The sequence below is a fragment of the Xenopus tropicalis genome, chromosome 6 (assembly GCF_000004195.4).
Source record: "Xenopus tropicalis strain Nigerian chromosome 6, UCB_Xtro_10.0, whole genome shotgun sequence".
NCBI classification, from domain to species: domain Eukaryota; kingdom Metazoa; phylum Chordata; class Amphibia; order Anura; family Pipidae; genus Xenopus; species Xenopus tropicalis.
This window is the reverse complement of record NC_030682.2, coordinates 22,962,907-22,980,400: the sequence shown is the minus strand read 5'-3', so window position 1 is coordinate 22,980,400 and position 17,494 is coordinate 22,962,907. Positions and strand designations below refer to the sequence as shown.

General features: G+C 44.0%; 1 protein-coding gene across 1 annotated transcript in view; it reads right to left on the bottom strand.

The window, feature by feature from the left end:
• Nucleotides 1-7,808, bottom strand: part of kif5b (kinesin family member 5B) — a 44,976-nt gene extending 37,168 nt beyond the window's left edge. The window contains exon 1 of the mRNA NM_001128654.1: nucleotides 7,507-7,808. Within this exon, the coding sequence (NP_001122126.1) occupies nucleotides 7,507-7,632 (126 nt within the window). The 5' untranslated portion in view covers nucleotides 7,633-7,808. The remainder of the gene's footprint in view (nucleotides 1-7,506) is intronic.
• Nucleotides 7,809-17,494: the final 9,686 nt, after the last annotated feature.

Genomic DNA, 17,494 nt, shown 5'->3' with positions numbered 1-17,494 from the left:
ATGCAATCGTTTCACTATAAAGCAGGCCCCTGTAAGCCCAGTGTTTTGGTACCATGTTTTAGAGAATCTACTGCAAAAATATATTTCATATGATACCATTATTAAAAGCTGCCCATGATTCTGTGCTTTTTTTCCTGGACAGTGGCAGCTGTGTGTGTGTAACACAGGGAGAACAATAGCAACTACTACAAGTGGGTCAAAATAGGCTTCACTATTTTCTATGGGGCAATTTGTCTCTTATGTGGCACCATGACCTATTTCTAGCCAGCAGCATCTAAACTCCCAGCGTAAAAGGGTCATTTTATGCAGCAATGTATCTCAACCAAAGAGAAATGCAGCACTGCAGAGTACACACATTTGGGAAGATATCAATAATACCTAAAGCCCATTTCATAAAATTTTTAAAGAGTATTTTCCAAATCCTCAAAAGAAACAGAATGCAAATATCATATGCAGTGGATTCAATTTAAAGTGGAAATTTCTTTTAGCAGGCACACCCTTGTTAGTTCTGAGGTCATAAGCAAACACTCTACCCAGTATGTATACTGGATAGTGATATATTTCTGCTTTTATTAAAGGTGTGGTTCATCTTTAAGTTAACTTTTAGTATGTTATAGAATGGAAAATTCTAAGCAACTTTTTAATTGGTCTTCATTATTTATTTTGTATAGTCTTTTTCATTATTTGCCTTCTTCTTCTGATTCTTTGCAGCTTTCAAATGGGGGTCAGTGACCCCAGCAAAAACTATTGCTCTGTGAGGCTCCAGTTTTGTTGTTACTTTTCTTTTCAGTCCCTCTCCTATTCATATACCTGTCTCTCATCCAAACCGCTCCCTGGTTACCAAGGTAAATTGGACCCTAGCAAACAGATAACTGCGGAAACTTCAAACTGGAGTTGCTGCTGAACAAAAAGTGAAATAACCAAAAAAACTACAAATAAACTTAACTCAAAGGTGAACAACCCCTTTAAGGAAAAGTTCCTCCCATTATAAGATCTCCATTTGTCAACACTCTCTCTAATTTCAATCTGGCTGTGTATGCAAAATTTTTCTTTCATGCACACTATACAATTGTATGGGGGGATATACAAGAACTGAATTTGGTTTTACACAAAATATTCTTTGTTGGTAACACAATTAGTAATGCATTCTTGGCTAAGAAGGAACAGTGATCTTTATAAAGCACACCAACTATGTAGCACCACTGAAGTATATTTATGTATTTAGTATATACCTCTGTTCAACATGAGCACAATAAAGAAGACTTGTGCTGAATAAGTTTCCCACCCATCCTTAAGCTGGCCATACACGTGGCGATCTCACGATGTTTCGTACGACCGTCGGTCGCACGAAACATCGTCAGATCCGCCACACACCATTCAGGGCTGAATCGGCAGGTAAGGAGGTAGAAACAATAGGATTTCTACCTCCTTCTGCCGATTCAGCTCTGAAGGGAGAATTTTGGTCAGGCGCCTTCTATGGCGCCCGATCAAAATTTTCTAACTTGGCCGATCGGCGAGCCGACCGATTTCAGCAGCTTCCTGCGATATCGGTCGGCTCGCTGACATGCCATACACGCACCGATTATCGTACGAAACGAGGTTTCGTACGATAATATCGGTGCGTGTATGGCCACCTTAAAATCTATTAGTAAAGGACTAATCATTGTTTTTTTCCTTCTTTCTCACAAACTCACAAGAGTTTGTTTGAAGCGGTAATTAACTCTGTATAAATGTGCCTTTCCCCAGCTTCAGTCTATGTCTCAGGCTCATGATGAGATTAGTCGCCCGTGATAAACCTTCACTACCACAGGTGACTTATCTACTCCAAATGCTATCCCAACGGCAATAACGTAAATGGAAGGTGGGAAAACAAAGGGCAACTTCAGATAAATGAAGCAATACATAAGCCTCTTTACAAGGAAACATTGGGCGACTTCAGAAAATGAAGCGGCGTGTATATTTTTGCACCAAAGATTTAGTTTACTGCCGTTGGGAAAGCATCAGCAGTGCAGATTTAGCCTCTGGCAACAAATTTCCCCATCTACTATAGGACTATATCTTCTTGTGTGACACAAGTCCATAGTAAAAACCTTCAGTCAGACCTGTTCATTTTTAGAGGGCCAGGGCTTACTTGGAGAGTTCTTATTTATCAGTTAAAGTTGCCCCATTTCAATATTGCACAGAGATCTCTCTTTAGTCACAAAAGACAAAGCAAAGATGTTTAAGTTTAAGTTCTCAATTAGGATGGAACATATTACCATACAAGCCATGTGACTGCTAAAAATGTATGTTTTCCTGTCACAGTATATTTACTATGTGTGCTTTATATAAATATGGCTCCCAAACCTTAAACTTCTTGCTGTTCAACTGCTGCTCAATTACAACTTCCCAACTGGAAACCCAGCAGGCACAGTGTTAGCTCCCACTGAGGCTGCAAACTGAATCCTACAGTGAGAAAAAGGGCATGAGTTGTTTATTAGGAGTGGGAATTACACCTGCTATAACTTCACTCCCTGGCAGACTGGTAGTTGTTTTTAGGTGTGTGTAAGTTTGAGAAAAATGAAGTATTAGGCCTCCCATTGTTAAGTCTAATATCACACAGACAAGTGTTTACTCGGTATAGAATTACTGACATTTTTCTACTTGTGTAAAAAAAAAAAAAAAAAATTAGACTACACCTAGGGACTGAATATGATCATAACTTTGCATGCGCTTTCATTTAATTCCAACACTGTAAAAACAATAATTTAGGTTTCCTCACTAAGTATTCAGATATGTGATGGAACTGACCCTAAATACACCATGGAGAGACTTCCTATTGCATAAAGATTCCTATTTATCTTGTTTATGAACTAATCAGTATCGCAGACATTTATATAAAGAACAGCAAAAGCTTATAAGAGCAGGCCAACAATCCACTTGTACCCTTGAAACATCTTCTAATTGGGCAGCTTTGATTTTGCTGTTGGACTAAGGACTGCATCTGCTTGTTGATTTGTTGGTGCAGTGCCCTTCATGACCGCCTACAGTAGCACAATGCCCAACATTCCTATCGGCCCACCAAGAGGTGGGCATAACCATGAAAATTCCACCATACAAGCAGACCACCTAATGGCCACCTGCTTTTATATTGTTTACAAATGTTGGCCACATATGAAAGTAAATGAGTCATTCTCGGTGACCAAGTTCCATTATTGTAGAATGCAATGCAAAGGTGATCTGGTCGTGGATAGTCAACATAAAAAAAAAAAGGTAAACCCCCTAAACTAATAAAAAATTGCTCACAATTTACATTTTTTTTTTTTTTACTTTAAAATTATCAATTTTTACACCGACCAGAAAGTTATCTGAAAATGAAGTTAGTGAGAAAAGGAATGTCTTGCCATGTTGCTCTGCTCAGAAAATAAAGTCAGTGTGCAGAGAAGAGTTCTCACGTTTATCTGGTTTAATCTAAGCAGAGCAACATCACAAGACTACTCATCCCATTAAACACCACTTTAATCATATTAGCAGTACAAAAAAGCTAATATCTTGAAACCTAGAAAAAAATAATTTAAATGGTGTACCTGCATGGTTACTGCTCTGAAAACCCTAATAAGTCTGTGCAGGTACATTAAGTTTTTTTTAGACACTGCATGGAAAAATGCCGAAACTGAAAGAACAATCATGCAGATAAAAAAAAAAATTTGAATGAAATATGATAACCTGTAGCCGTTTTCATTTCATTGATTACTTCCGGTTTTTAGCATAGAGCGTGTACCAGTCACACAGTGGTTAACATGCATGGCAGATGTGCACAGAATATGTATAAACAGATGTTAAGACACTTAGACCTCCAAGTCAAGAATGCTTAAGATGCTAGGTCTAGGTCCAGCATTACAGCAGAAAGAGGCTGTATAAAATCAGAGAAATTCACCAAAGCAACTTAAACTTAAGGTGGCCATACACGAGGCGATTTCGCTCGTTGTGCGATGAACGATTATATCGACAAACGATCGTATGGCGATCGAGTTCCCATACGATATGCCATCCACGGGCAACGATAATTCGGGAAAGATTTCGTCGCATCATTATCGTAAAATACGTACGATCGTACATCTACGTACGATCGAATGTCGTTGACTTCCGCTGCTGGCAATCGTGACATGCGCAGAGAACAATCGTTGAAAGACAAATGTCTGACACTCACACCAACTGGCAGATTTTATCGTTAAACGACCAAAATTTTTAAACCTGGCCGATCGATTTTGGGGACAATAATGTCGGCTCGTTTAGTGGGCCGACGATCGTTCGTACACCACCAACTATACGATAACTTAACGATAGCATCGGATCGTTCGGGAATCGGTCGTTTGTAAGTAAAAAATCGGTCCGTGTATGGCCACCTTAAGGGTGAAGACACACAGAGCTACTAGTAGCAGCTACTTTTCACAACTACAAAAAAAAAAAAAGACAATGCTGATCATTTACTGATAATTTTCTCTATGTGTGTTTTAGCAGAGGCAATTCTCAGTATTGTCTATGGCAGGGTATTATCTGGTGTTTAGTAGCTGTAACAAATAGCTGCTACTAAGTAGCTCCATGTGTCTTCACAAAGTGCTGGCAAGAAATAAGCATAGGAAGCAGATATCTGTGGAATACAATAACTAAGTTCAGGTATGTCAGCCCAAAATAGGAAATTTAAAATAACCAGTTTTATTACAGACTACATTCATAATGTCAATATGTGCATTTTTCATTTTGTATTTTGGTCAACTGCTAAATACATACAAAACTCCTTAAACAGGCCAAGTTTTCAGAGGTTGTGGGCCACATTTAAGTGAAAGTCTGTGAAGACCTAAAAGTGCAAAATAAAGAGAAAGGTACCCCCAGTTTGACATGCCTTTCTTAAAGGAGACATATTGGATAAATGGGAAAAAAAACCCTGTAGTCAATTATGAATAATATATGGTGCTGGTTTCACTTTGGGCTAAACATTAATCCTATCTGTAAAAATAAAATGGCCCCTTTATTGGAGCTCCCTATAGATCCCATCAGTTCTCTGGCCCTGTTTCAAATGAATGGTGGGCGTGTCATAACAGTCCCTTCCAGAAGTGCAGCCGGAGAGGAATAGCCAATTACAGCCTTGCACTCACACAAGCAAAGACAGGCTTCAGTTCCCTATCAGGTCAGCCTAGCTGATGATTGGTTCCTATCCTACAGTGCCGTTTACTGAGAGCAGCCGGCCCCCCTGCACATGCAAAGAAGTCAGCTAGCAGGAAGTGGAACAGATGGGCGGGGTTAGTGGGGTTTTGGTGGAATTTCTCAATAAATCAGACCGAAACACAATTTTTTAAAGAAAAATCCTTCTGTTTTTAGGGGAGTATAATTCACTGGTACATTCTTAATTTTTATATGATGTGCCTCCTTTAAGGGGGGGGGGTTAAAAAAGCTGTCCAGGTACCATACATTGTGTATAACCTGACAGCTTACTATCAGCATTTTGCACATTAAATGCACAACCTACCGCAACAAGAGATTTGCAGAGTGGGTCAAAACCAAATGGATTTCACTCGTTACAGATATTCATCTGGATAGCTTTTTAATCTGTTTTATTTACCGAAAAATAACAGGCATTTTTGGTGTTAACAGGATATAGAAAATGGTCCAATAAAATTGCGATTAGCTGGAGAAAGGCAATGTGCAGAAATCTAAATAGGGGTATTACTATCACTTTTACACTGGCACACGGGCACCACAGAGACTCCGTGATCCTGATACCCAACATATTGCTTTAAATGCCAAGCCTTGAGTTTCTGGAAGGTGCAGCCCTATAAGATGTAGCACTGCACTAGGCATCCATGTGCTTTCTAAGGGTGAAGACACACAGAGCTACTAGTAGCAGCTACTTGTGACGGCTACTAAAATAGACAATGTTGATCATTTACTGATAACTGTCTTTACGTGTGTTGTAGCAGAGGCAATTTTCAGTATTGTCTATGGCAGGGTATTTTCTGTCCCTTAGTAGCTGTAACAAGTAGCTTCTACTAAGTAGCTCTGTCTGTTTTCACCCTAAATGACAATGTGACATCTAGGGACTGGGGAAATAAGAGCCTTGCCAGAGGCCAAACACATGAAGCAAAGCAAATCAGTTGCTTACCCACACTGCTAAACAAGCCTGTAAACTCACAGTATGTTTCACAACATTTCCCTGCCAGGGATTTTTGTTTAAGCAGGAACAATATTTTCAATTTTACTGTGATCTTGAAAAATATGCATTCTTGCGGGTGCTGAAAGGCCAAAAAATGTGGCATTATAGCAGGACTTCCCCCCCACAGCAGCCTTTCAGGTTTTGCTGACCTGCACTCCTAGAGCCACAAACCGGACATGGGCGAATCGAGAAGAGTTGGGACCCGTGCAATGTACAGCGGGGACACAATGCTTCAACTGTCAGCTAGATGCTGACAGCTGTAGGTTGAGGCAGACAAACTGTCACATAAAGAAGTCTCTTATAGAACTGGGTATTAAAGACGAATTACTGCACGGCAAAAATGATCATTCTAAGAAACTTTTTAATAGAAATTCAGTTGATTCTTTTCACTGGGTCAGACTCTTGAAACAGCAAAGAAGAAGTTGCCCTCCTGGTCTGCAGCTGCTACATTGTTTCAGCAGTCAGAAGCAGGACTGCAGACAATATAAACAGATACTGTAGCAATTACCTTTACAGATGACAATAAAACCAGTGAATGTGTATGGGAAAGGAATACAAATGCCATGTTTTTTTATATACACTTTGGAAGCAACAAGCCAGTGGAAACGTGTCTGTATTTGCCCACAGGGGTGCCCCATGTCTGATCACAGTGCCCATGGGCAGGAGGGGCAGCAGGCACCCACCCTGATATAAGGCTCTGTATGTCTGGCTTCAGCTGCTGCTGCATGGCACTCCTCATTCATTAGGCTGATAATTACAATGGCACTTGGGGCAGCTGCTGAGTAAAGCTGGGCACTCCCATGTGTGAGGGATGCCGCCTGCCAGCACTCATTCTGCCCTCCCTGCTGCGGATCATTTGTTCGCTGACAACAAGAGGTTAATACCCCCCCCCCCCCCCATTCACAGCAATATGTCAGCTCCAACCCGTATCAATGCCAATATGTAGACTCATACGTTCCACCATAATAACGTAGCCCTTATAGGGAGTAAGGCTAAGTTGCACCATAATAACGTAGCCCTTATAGGGAGTAAGGCTAAGTTGCACCATAATAACGTAGCCCTTATAGGGAGTAAGGCTAAGTTGCACCATAATAACGTAGCCCTTATAGGGAGTAAGGCTAAGTTGCACCATAATAACGTAGCCCTTATAGGGAGTAAGGCTAAGTTGCACCATAATAACGTAGCCCTTATAGGGAGTAAGGCCCTGGGACGCAGGGAATGGTTGGCCCCAGAGTTAATGGAAGATGCTGGGAGTTGTCACAGCAGCGACACTACAGCCAATCCCCCCACCTAAGAGCCCATCCCTGCACACTCACCGCCATCACCACAGTATCTTCCCCTTGAAACTTGGCCACATACTTGTCCCCTCTGGTAACCTCGGAATCGTTCAGAGGCCTGAAACGGCACATCACTTTGATGCTGCACTCCGCCGGGTCCGCCATCTTGTCCGCCCCTTCCCCTCCGGCACAGGGGGCAACTGAGCACACGCAAATAGGACGCTGGCGGCTACTCCCGCTAAGTTATTGTGACGGTAAACCACCACCACCGCCGCAGCCGCTCCCCGGAACCGGTGAGTGAGCCGCTAAGCTTGGCGGACGGAGGCACTAGACTTCACTTCCCATCCAATATGGCAGCCACGGCGGTGACGCAACTACTGTTCCTCCCTCCCTGCCGGCTGTGAGCTGAGTGATGTCATCTTCGCCCTGAGACTAGACGCGCACACTGAGCAGAACTGGTGGGCGGGGCGTACTGTAAAGTGACGTATGCGGAAGCGTAAAGGGAATGTGTCAGGATAGAGCAGTGCGGTTGCGCAGTACGATCACGTGATCGTTTCCCTGCGCGCTAGTTTGTCAGGGTCGGGCGTCTGGGACAGTTCATTAGCGCGGCTGCGGATGAATAAGTGTGGAAAGCTGTTCGAAACAGTGAATGGGGGGCCACAGGCGTGGGGTCCTGCTATGCTTAGTGCAGGGAGTGGGCTTCCATAGCAGGGTTGCCAGATTTATTTTTCCAAACCAGGCAAAGTCAGTTCTAAACTAGCCAAAAGCCACTTTGAAAGTAGCCCAATATGCACAATGAAAAATATTTTTTAAAAAAGTATATGTAACCCTATTTTGGCTACGGTTGTACTTTAACCACGCAATCACCTGCGTGTGGCGCTACAGGAGCCCTGAGCCCCCGCTTATTTATGGGGGACAGATATGATATAAATGAATGGCGTGCCTCCACCCAGGGTAGGTATAGGTAGAACTATATGTCTCCTCCCTGGGAAATCTCAATGAGGTCCTTATTGGACCCGGACTCCCAGCAACTCCCGGTACCTTGCCCCTCCCTTGGGGTAGCTGCTTACCAGGCAGTTGAGGATCCTCAGTATATGAACAGCCAAGACACCGGTTAAAATGGTGAACCAGATGAACTTGTTTATTGATGCAGGCAGAACACTTCAGAGGATGTCACACAGACGGCTCAAGTCACACACTCTCTCTTTGGGCTACCCCCGGTACTCCCGCCGGATGCTTCCACCTAGGAACTCACCCCGGTCCACGCGTAGGGCCCCTTCACTGGGAACATTCCCAGGTGCTGACTTGGCGCCTCTTACTGAACATTAGAGGTCCTGAACTCCAGCCATGAATGCTGGGGGGTCTTAACCCCTCTCTCCTGTTGGGGGCTATCGCTGCCCGTACTCTCTAGCCTGCCTGTCACTCCTAGAGTGACCTGTCACAGTACCTCTTGTACTAGAACACTAGCCTGTTGCTGACCTCATTACAGAGGGGGTCCCAGGCAGAAAGACCTTCACAAAATTGGTGTCATCCCTTTTTATATTGCAGCACACTGCCACCTAGTGGTTGCTGCTGCATAACAGGGAAACTCCCTTTTCACACATAAACACTCAGGACCACCTTTAGGTGTCCAAATCACATAAGGCCACCCTCATGGTGCCTGTCTAAAGGGGAACTAATCCTGGAGGGGCCCAATTCTTTGGGGTCCCTACATATATATGGGAAAACATGCCTTTTTAAAGCGTTTAATCACTACCTGTGCCCTGTGCCCCCTCTCCAGTTACTGGGATTGCTTATAATTCCCTGCCCTCTGTGCCCAGCCCAGCTGGGAAGTCACTACAGAAATGGATTCCTAATGTTGCAGTAACTCCAGACTTCATATACATATGTGGGTGTTGAACTACAACTCTCAGAAGCCACAAGAGATCCTGAGAGTTATAGCTTAAGGATCAACTGCAGAACTGCCCCCACATCACAGTAGAGAGTAATGGTACAAACACATACCCTAGGGAGCAGGTTGTAGGCCAGGCAGGTCAAGCCTTAAAGAGCAAAAAGGAATAGAAAACAGAGTCTCTGTCTGTACTGTCCAATTGCATGCTGGGTATTGTAGTTTATATTCTAGCTGTAGGTTAACTTAGGTACAAACTACATTACCCAGCATACAGTGGAACAGGCACACTAGGGGAAAAATGTTGGCTAGTTTCCAAGCTACAAACCCGCCAAGGCTCCAAAAAATAGCCCAAAACTGTACCTTGGCGGGCTTGCACTTTGGAAACCCGCCAGGGCTTTAAATTAGTAGCCCAATTTGGCAGAAAAACCGCCAACCTGGCAACCCTGGTGAGCACAGGTCAGGTGTCTGCTGCTATGCCTATCAGTGAATAGAGCAGGGCGCCACAGGTTGGAATTCTGCTATTCTTATTAGGCCACGGGTCTGGGGTCTGCCATTACTAACATCTAGAGGGGGCATGGGTCCAGGGAAGTGCAAGTCAAAGGGCATCACTTATAAATGATATTCTTTACACATTTTTGCCTAATATATCAATAAAATTGTATTAAGAGGAGCAACAACCTGTGTTTTACGTGTGTGTTCTACCAGGACACTAATTTTGTGGGGTATTTAGGTGGCTTTTTTTAGACATCTTCGATAAAATTTTATAGATTCAGCTATCTCGTGAATATTTCTTCACTTTCGATTGCGGTTTTCCTGCCCATGGAATTCCCCCGTCTGCACCGCACAGTTGTCCCAACGCAATTCTCTGAGTTATTTGACAACTTTGTTCACAAGGTGCGTCTCGTATTGGTTTGTTGCCGAAACTTGCCAGCTTGCCCTTGGGATTGCTATATAACAAGAAAACAAATGTTTGAATAAATTCAGATGTATGAAAAGGAAGAAATTTGTTTACAATCATCCCCACGGGTGATATATTTACTGTGCACATTATCTGCTACTCACTAAATTCACAAATTCACACAAGTAGGTAATGATAAAATTGATCCTAGTGTGTGAATGGTGTATTACAGTGCTGTCATCCCCTGTGGATAGCACAACAACCCCCAGCACAAAATTACACACCTTAGGAACCATTTAATGGCTATTTCCAACTGCTAACAAACTCCCAGAACAAACCCCTGCCAGGTTCACTTCCCACAAGCAGCATAGGGCAGGCAGAGTATGGCACACACAGGCAGGGTAGAGCAGGCAGAACATAGCACACACAGGCAGCATAGGGCCGGCAGAGTATGGCACACACAGGCAGCATAGGGCAGGCAGAGTATGGCACACACAGGCAGCATAGGACAGGCAGAGTATGGCACACACAGGCAGCATAGGGCAGGCAGAGTATGGCACACACAGGCAGCATAGGGAAGGCATAGTATGGCACACACAGGCAGCATAGGGAAGGCATAGTATGGCACACACAGGCAGCATAGGGCAGGCAGAGTATGGCACACACAGGCAGCATAGGGCAGGCAGAGTATGGCACACACAGGCAGGGTAGGGCAGGCAGAGTATGGCACACACAGGCAGCGTAGGGCAGGCAGAGTATGGCACACACAGGCAGGGTAGGGCAGGCAGAGTATGGCACACACAGGCAGCATAGGGCAGGCAGAGTATGGCACACACAGGCAGCATAGGGCAGGCAAAATATGGCACACACAGGCAGCATAGGGAAGGCATAGTATGGCACACACAGGCAGCATAGGGCAGGCAGAGTATGGCACACACAGGCAGCGTAGGGCAGGCAGAGTATGGCACACACAGGCAGGGTAGGGCAGGCAGAGTATGGCACACACAGGCAGCGTAGGGCAGGCAGAGTATGGCACACACAGGCAGCATAGGGCAGGCAGAGTATGGCAAACACAGGCAGCATAGGGCAGGCAGAGTATGGCACACACAGGCAGCATAGGGCAGGCAGAGTATGGCACACACAGGCAGCATAGGGCAGGCAGAGTATGGCACACACAGGCAGCATAGGGCAGGCAGAGTATGGCACACACAGGCCTTGCCATTCTGATTGCATGTTTGTGAGCACCAGTACAGATGATTATTACACCAATCCATGATGCAACCTCCAGACGTCAAATTGATGATCAATACATTGGCAATCACTTTCACTTGATCCCCTTGCTTTAATCATTGACACATTTCAGTGGCTATTGTTTCCAAATGGTGAAAGCTATAATTTTTTTAGTCATTAGTTCAGTCATTGTATATGTGCAGAACTTAGCAGTGTAGCCTGCACTGGCAAACTGTCCATCACCAGCAAGAACTACTGCATTTCTGGACATTTCGCTTATAAACTTTTTTGTTCCATGCTAACTTCATTGCAGGGAAAACATAGAGTGTTTTAATATACCATTAATTATTTCTTTGCAAAGAAGAGACTTCCAAAAGTAACAGCACAGATAGTAAAGCCTGGGGCAGAGTCAAACCTACAGTTCAATGAACACCCCTTTATCCTATAATTATTATCACCCACCCTTAGTAACCCCCTTAAAGGTACAGTATACACCCCTTGAACTCAATGAATAGAGCTTGTGCTGAAATTACTGTTTGCCCACTGTTTTAATTTAAAAAAAAAAAATAAAAGAAGTTTTTTTTGTTGTTTCTGGCACTAAACAAAAATGGGATACCAGTTTCACTTCTTATCACTTCCTGATCCCAATGAATTTCAAAGAAGATGATAAAATGAATTACCAGCCCACCGAGAAGCCCCTGATAAATAACTGCTACAGTGCTGCTGCATAGAAAAGGGAGGGGTAATGTTCATAAAGGAAGTTCAATTAACTTTTAAATTAGTGCTTTATAATGGCAATAAAATGGAAAAAATATTGATTTTTCAAATAATTACAGTAGGCAGAATGTAATCCTATTGTGCTGATTTTTAGCAAAGGTGTTTACTGTCCCTTTTGAGTTGTTTTGGTAAAAGGCCAAAGCTTTATTACAAAGTGAAATAAGAGGCATCATTTACTAATTGCACAAGAGGGTGCAAAGTGCAAAAAAATGGGCACAAACTGTTGTGATTTATGCATTTTGTGTTCTGCCCATACTCCTGTATCACTGCAGGTCTCTGTGCTCCAAAGCAAAGTGAAGTGAAGGAACCTGTGTGTGGCCCATAAATACAGAGTGCAGCCAGACATGGACCCATGTGTTATTTAAATAAATACACAGCGCACAGCGGTCCCGGTGTCTGCTGGAAGGAGCTGAACACTGAGCTTGGCGTCACTTCCCCCCCATATACCCCTCTGCGCAGCTGCTCACCCCCACACCTCATGTAACTCTGCCATTCAGCCTCCAGCTTGCTGGCACCCCCAGTATAGAAGGTATCGGGGGGGGGGGCATTCTGATAACTTTTTATATGAATGGATATAGGGAGTTTGCTAATACGATTCCAAGAACCCGAAGAGTACACTTATTTGTAGTGAAGCAGGAATCGTATTTGTAAGATATACAGCCAGCACGGGGACTGCTACCTGTTGATGAGTACTTACTGAATACACTGGAAGCTACGGCAGGACGTCTACCTATAATTATAGGGAGTTTGCTGCTTGCTAGCTTGTAACTGATAACATGGCTAATGACTCCTCATCTGAAATGAAATCTATTTTTCAAGATGAAAAGGAGGAAAGGCTTTGTGTGTCTGTTGCAGCCATTTGGGATTGGGAAGGCAGCGCTATATTTTTTTGTAAAATAAATCCTGAACTTCACAAGGACTCTAGTATCAGCCCTGAGTGTTTGTATACACAGAGACCAATGTGACTGAATGGTGCATACACACAAGCCTGTGTCCTGCCATTTACATCCATTATGCGCCAATCCATACTGTTTTACTGGTTGTATAATCAAGTTAACCCCTGTAATTCCTTGGTTTTGCCGCTGTCTCCCCGTCACTGCTACTCCTGACAATTTATCCCAGGGGTTCGGAGAGAGACACCTGCAGGGGGGGCTCAGTTTCCAGCAAATACACGTGCACAGCAAAACCCTGTTCCTATTGCAAGAACATTGTACCATAATTACATTTTATATTCCCTGTAGCTTATGGAAGTCCAGAACTACATCAACCATGACATTCACTGTAGTCTGCAGGGTCATCTGTGGGGGTCCAGCGCTGGGCCCATGAAACTGAAGTTTTGGCTGAAGAGGAGGTGACTACCTATGCAATGCTGCAATGTTACATATAGTCAGAACAAGCAGAGGAGGGAATAGTAAGATGGATACTGCATTTGAAAGCAACTACATTTAAAGTGTATATCCAGTTATTTTTCTTTATTCATGTTTGCTCTCCTTTTTAAGTAATACATTACTCTATTTCTCATTATAAAGCTCCAACAGTGATTTGGCAAATAAGGCAGCAACCTCAAAAAGGATAAAATCCTGGTTCAAGTCTCATGTCAACCACATCCTTTAAAGTCATTTCTCCCTGGATATCCATAGTGAGGAAAATGAGGCTTGCTATAAGTCCGAGGCTGAGTAACATAGGAGGGGCTCATTTACTGCACATCCACAGATGCAGTGAGAAAAGTGCAATCACTATGCTTTTTTTTTTTTTTTACACAATGCAATGTTTTTCCCAGAATGCAAGGGTCATTGCTGCTGCTGCACTTGGTACAGTTGAGCTGCATTTGTTGCAACTGTGTCTGGTTTGGCAAAATTAACACAGCACGTAGAATTTGATGTGAATTGGACACAACTGCATAGTCTGGTTCCATTTCCAGTGTTCAGTGTGCAAGTGATGTCTATGCCCAAATCTTTATGTGCTGTGTCTATTGACACAGGGTATGAAGGAGCTACCACACAGCAGTTCTTGATTCTAAACAGAAGGCAGGATGGACTGAATGGTGCCAAGCACAACTATATGGAAGGGTAAAGAGCAGATATTAAGGCAATTGCCTTTAATCAATGTGGTTTTATGTGCAACTCATTTCAGGTAAAATGAGCAAATTGCCCGCTGCTTCTGATCCATGCAAGGAACAAAGGGGTTTCACATGCAGAAAATACATATACAGTAATACATGCAGTACATATGGTCACACAGACAAGTGCAATACAACTGTCTATTAGTTCAAGGGAAGGGCAGCTCGTCGGCAAGCCAACCCTTTACCTGGCATACATGGCTAGACGGTTGGGCAGCATGGTCATAGTTAGCCAAACTGCCAAAACAGATCTGGGAATGTAAGGCCAGCTTTAAGGTGGACATACACATTCAGATTTTAGTCTTCTTCCGACGTTCGGATGTCGTATGTTTAAATGCAACGATCTGAAACTCACATTCAGACTGAAATTGTTAATAAAGCCCTTAAAATACAAATCAGAGGATGTTCTGAACATGAAATAGTTGGCAGATACCAATCGTAGGAAAGTGACTTCCATTGTAGGTCCCCCAAGGATATCACGCACAGATTTTTATTTTAGCCGACAGAAATTTTCTAACCTGGCTGATCGACTAAACGACTGATCACCATGCTACGATAATTAGGAGCCCCACACAGTCCAAAACTAGTACAGAACTGGGTTTTGTATTATATCATGGGTAGGTGTATGGCCAGCTTTAAGGTGGCCATACACGCACCGATATTATCGTACGAAACCTTGTTTCGTACGATAATCGGTGCGTGTATGGCATGTCGGCGAGACGACCGATATCGCAGGAAGCTGCCGATATCGGACGACTCGCCGATCGGACAAGTTTGAAAATTTTGATCGGGCGCCATAGAAGGCGCCTGACCAAAATTCTCCCTTCAGAGCTGAATCGGCAGAAGGAGGTAGAAATCCTATTGTTTCTACCTCGTTACCTGCCGATTCAGCCCTGAATGGTGTGTGGCGGATCTTACGATGTTTCGTGCGACCGATGGTCGTACGAAACATCGTCAGATCGCCACGTGTATGGCCACCTTTAGTTGTAGTGTTGACTTTTGGAGTTGAAAATAGATGCTGGCGGACATCCCATTTAAGATGTGTCTTGATCAGAAAGGTTCAGACCAAAATTTGAAATCAGTAGCTTAAATGTTGATAGCCTCTATCATAAAGGTATTTGTTGTAATGCTGCTTGCCATTTATATTGCAGTAACTAAACAAGCTCAGTCATAATGAGGATTGTCTATTGGCAGATATCACTTCCATGTTATCAGTTAATTACCTTGGGTATTATCACTTCCTTGTGTTAGCAAATGCACAAAGTCTGCACTATATTGACCCAACCAGGAACATAATATCATGACCATGGGAAAAGAAAACATTTTAAGTAAAAAAAACAAAGGTGCACAATTTAGAAAAAAAAAAAAAACCCTGAATGACCTTCCTAAAGAGCTTAGATCACACTGCTCAAACAACTCAAATCTAGGCAGCTGCCCAAGAATACATATAAGGGCTCTGGCACACGGGGAGATTAGTCGCCCGCGACAAAACTCCCTGTTCGCGGGCGACTCCCCGAGTTGCCTTCACCTGCCATCCCACCAGCGAAAATGTAAGTTGCCAGTGGGATGGCACACGCGGCGGCGCGATTTTGGCGATTTGTGCGAAATCGCGCCGCCGTGTGTGCCATCCCACCGGCGACTTACATTTTCGCCGGTGGGATGGCAGGTGAAGGCAACTCGGGGAGATTAGTCGCCCGCGAACAGGGAGTTTTGTCGCGGGCGACTAATCTCCCCGTGTGCCAAAGCCCTAAGGGCTCTGACACATGGGGAGATTAGTCGCCCGTGACAAATCTCCCTGTTCGCAGACGACTAATCTCCCCCAAATGCCATCCCACCGGTGAAAATGTAAATTGCCGGTGGGATGCCAGAGCCCTATGGGCAGTGACACACGGGAAGATTAGTCGCCGTGCGACAAATCTTCGTTGTCGCGGGCTAATAATCTCCCTGCAATGCCATCCCACTGGCTAGAATGTAAATCGGTGGTGGGATGGCATACGCGGTGCAGAGATTTGTCGAAGTTGCCTTGAGAGGAAACTTCGGGTGACTTTGGCTAATCGCGGCGCCGCGTATGCCATCCCACCGGCGATTTACATTCTAGGAGGTGGGATAGCATTGCGGGGAGATTTGTCGTGCGGCGACTAATCTCCCTGTGTGTCACACAGCTATAAACATACACTCTTCATCATGGGGTTAAATATAAAAGTGTAACTCATGAGAAGGAAAAAGATTTGTTAAATAAAAAAAACATAAGCAAGGAGCCTTTAAAGTTTATTACCCAAAAAAGGGTGTGGGATTCACAGCAGGGCATTATTTGCAGAGGAATGAGTTCATTGCCATCAGATAGCTCAGAAAGAGAGATTATTTACAAAGGAATAAAAAAAAAAAAAAAAAAAAAGACTTGGATACTGGATATCCTGACAGTATAACATGTATACTCATGCACTGCTCCCAGAGCTAAGGCAGGCGGAGCCAGTTGGCATCATTTCTTGCCTAGGGTCCACTCTCACAAACATTCGAGGTAGAAAGTGGCATGTAGGTATATGGTAGGAATGATTAAGGAGTGATGCTAAAGGTGGCCATAAGCTTCCTGATCTTTCCCCCAGTATGGGGATACTGTGCTAATGTGATTATTCAGACATAGGGCTCCCAGCAGCAATGTCGTTAGTTATAATCAGTGCTTCGTGTGTTGTAAAAAATCCAGTGGGTTTGTCATTTGAGTGCCTGAGTCTGAGCATTCAGAAGGAGCCAGCGCTACACATTAGAACTGCTTTCAGCGAACCTATTGTTTCTCCTACTCCCATGTAACTGGAGGAGTCCCAAGCCAGACTTGGATTTCTTACTATTGAGTACTATTCTGATACCTACTGGGAGCTGCTATCGTGCTCCCTTCCCATTGTTCTGCTGATTGGCTGCTGGGGGGGGGGGGGGGGGGGGGGGGGGGGGGATATCACTCCAACTTGCAGCGCAGCAGTAAAGTGAGACTATACGGCTAGCTCGATGTAACATTTCAAAATCAAATACACTGATACAACTACACTGTAAAGGATATGATGGGGGGGGGGGGGGGGCATTAAATCCAGCCCTGGGCCTACCTTGTCATTTTGTCACACCT